Here is a 1,435-nt window from a genome sequence, read left to right as displayed (position 1 = left end):
GCTAGAAATCATTACTACGGGAGGGGACGTGAATGTCAAAGCTACAAAAAAAAAGAAAAAAAAGTGGCAGCGATTTAAGAACGACAACCCAAAAAAAAAAAAAAGAAAAAAGAAAAAAGAAGAAGAATTTATACAAGCGCATAGTTGACTCTGCTTTCCAGATTCTCACCTTTTCAAGCCCTGAAAAGTGAGACACCGTGTCTAGGGGAATGTTTTCATTCGCACCGATAGAAAGTCCTTTGTTTGTTTTAAATGAATCAGCAGCTCACCCTGCTGGGCTGCTGTTTGCAAACGAAGTCTGTCATGAAGTCAAACTCGTTCTGTCCCAACCACAGCTCGGGAAGCTCCTTGATGCGATCCAGCCCCATTTCGATGACTAAGGACATGAGGACCTCCTCGTCGATGAAGTCAGTGTCTATGACATTGGGCGGCAGCATTGCCGCGGGGACGTGGGGGACGGCGGGCGGCAAGCCGCTGCCGCCGCCGCCGCCGCCGCCGCCGTGCTTGGGGTTGCAGTCCCTGAAATGCTGCTGGCTGCTGCCGTTCAGCTGGTGGCTGCCGGGGTGCAAGTCCGGCATGTAGTGGCTGTGGGGGTAGGGGTGGTGGCTGAAGTACTGGTTGTTCAGCTTCTGGAGCTGCATGCTGGCGCTCAGCTGCCCTCCCGGGCTGGCGACGGGGGGGGCCATGAACTGGGAGCCGCTGAAGCGGGCGGGGGGCGGCATGCTGCCGGCCGGGTGCCCTCCGCTCACGCTCGCCGGCCCCATGGCGTGCCTCACCCCGCTGCTCGCGTTCATATTCCCAGCTCCGTAATGTATATGGTCGCCCATCAGGGCGCTGAAGGCGTGCTGCTGCGGCGGCTGCTGCTGCTGGTGGTGGTGATGGGGGGTGGGAAACTGCCCCATGCCCATCCGATGCGCGGGGTGGTGGTGAAGCCCGCCGGATCCGTCGGGGAAGCGCCCGTGGTTCATGGCCATCATGTGGTCTGCCATTGCCCACCTGGAAAGTTAGCGTGGGAATACGTTAGGGAAAAAACACGCCCTCGGACATCCAGCCGCCCTCTCCCGGACCGGCTGCATTTGCCTGGCCCTGGGAGAGACGACTTCGCCGGTCCGGCCGTCCTCTCTTTCTCGGGGCGGGGAGGCTGGGGGGGGGGGGGGGGGGAGGTTTAACGACGGACCAAAAAAAAAAAAATTTCTCCTACCGCGGCTCTACCGTGGAGTACAAAGGGAAAAATGCAAGGGGAGCCTGCGGTACGAAAATGCCAGTCCCCTCCGCTAATCCGGCGAGCAACACGCCTTCCCACTCCAACTTGTGCATACCTATCAGCGGAACGCGTTGCATACGGCAACAGCCGCCTCCTCCCCGCACGTTCAAACGGCGGCCGAGCCCCCCGGCTTCGCCAGGGAAGGCAGCGGGATTTCCACGGCACTCTCGC

At 59.4% G+C, this 1,435-nt stretch overlaps 1 protein-coding gene across 1 annotated transcript; it reads right to left on the bottom strand.

Moving 5' to 3' along the window:
* Nucleotides 1-257: 257 nt before the first annotated feature.
* On the bottom strand, nucleotides 258-998 carry CITED2 (Cbp/p300 interacting transactivator with Glu/Asp rich carboxy-terminal domain 2). The gene has a single exon (XM_075708289.1). It carries the CDS (start codon nucleotides 987-989, stop codon nucleotides 258-260), a length of 732 nt encoding a protein of 243 aa, XP_075564404.1. The 5' UTR covers nucleotides 990-998.
* Between the last annotated feature and the right edge of the window lie 437 nt (nucleotides 999-1,435).

Source organism: Pelecanus crispus, chromosome 3 (genome assembly GCF_030463565.1).
Source record: "Pelecanus crispus isolate bPelCri1 chromosome 3, bPelCri1.pri, whole genome shotgun sequence".
Taxonomy (NCBI): Eukaryota; Metazoa; Chordata; class Aves; order Pelecaniformes; family Pelecanidae; genus Pelecanus; species Pelecanus crispus.
This window is presented reverse-complemented; position numbering and strand designations above follow the sequence as displayed.

Bases quoted from the DNA above. Each gene is read 5' to 3' on its own strand.
- CITED2 (XM_075708289.1), bottom strand. From the start codon at position 989: ATGGCAGACCACATGATGGCCATGAACCACGGGCGCTTCCCCGACGGA.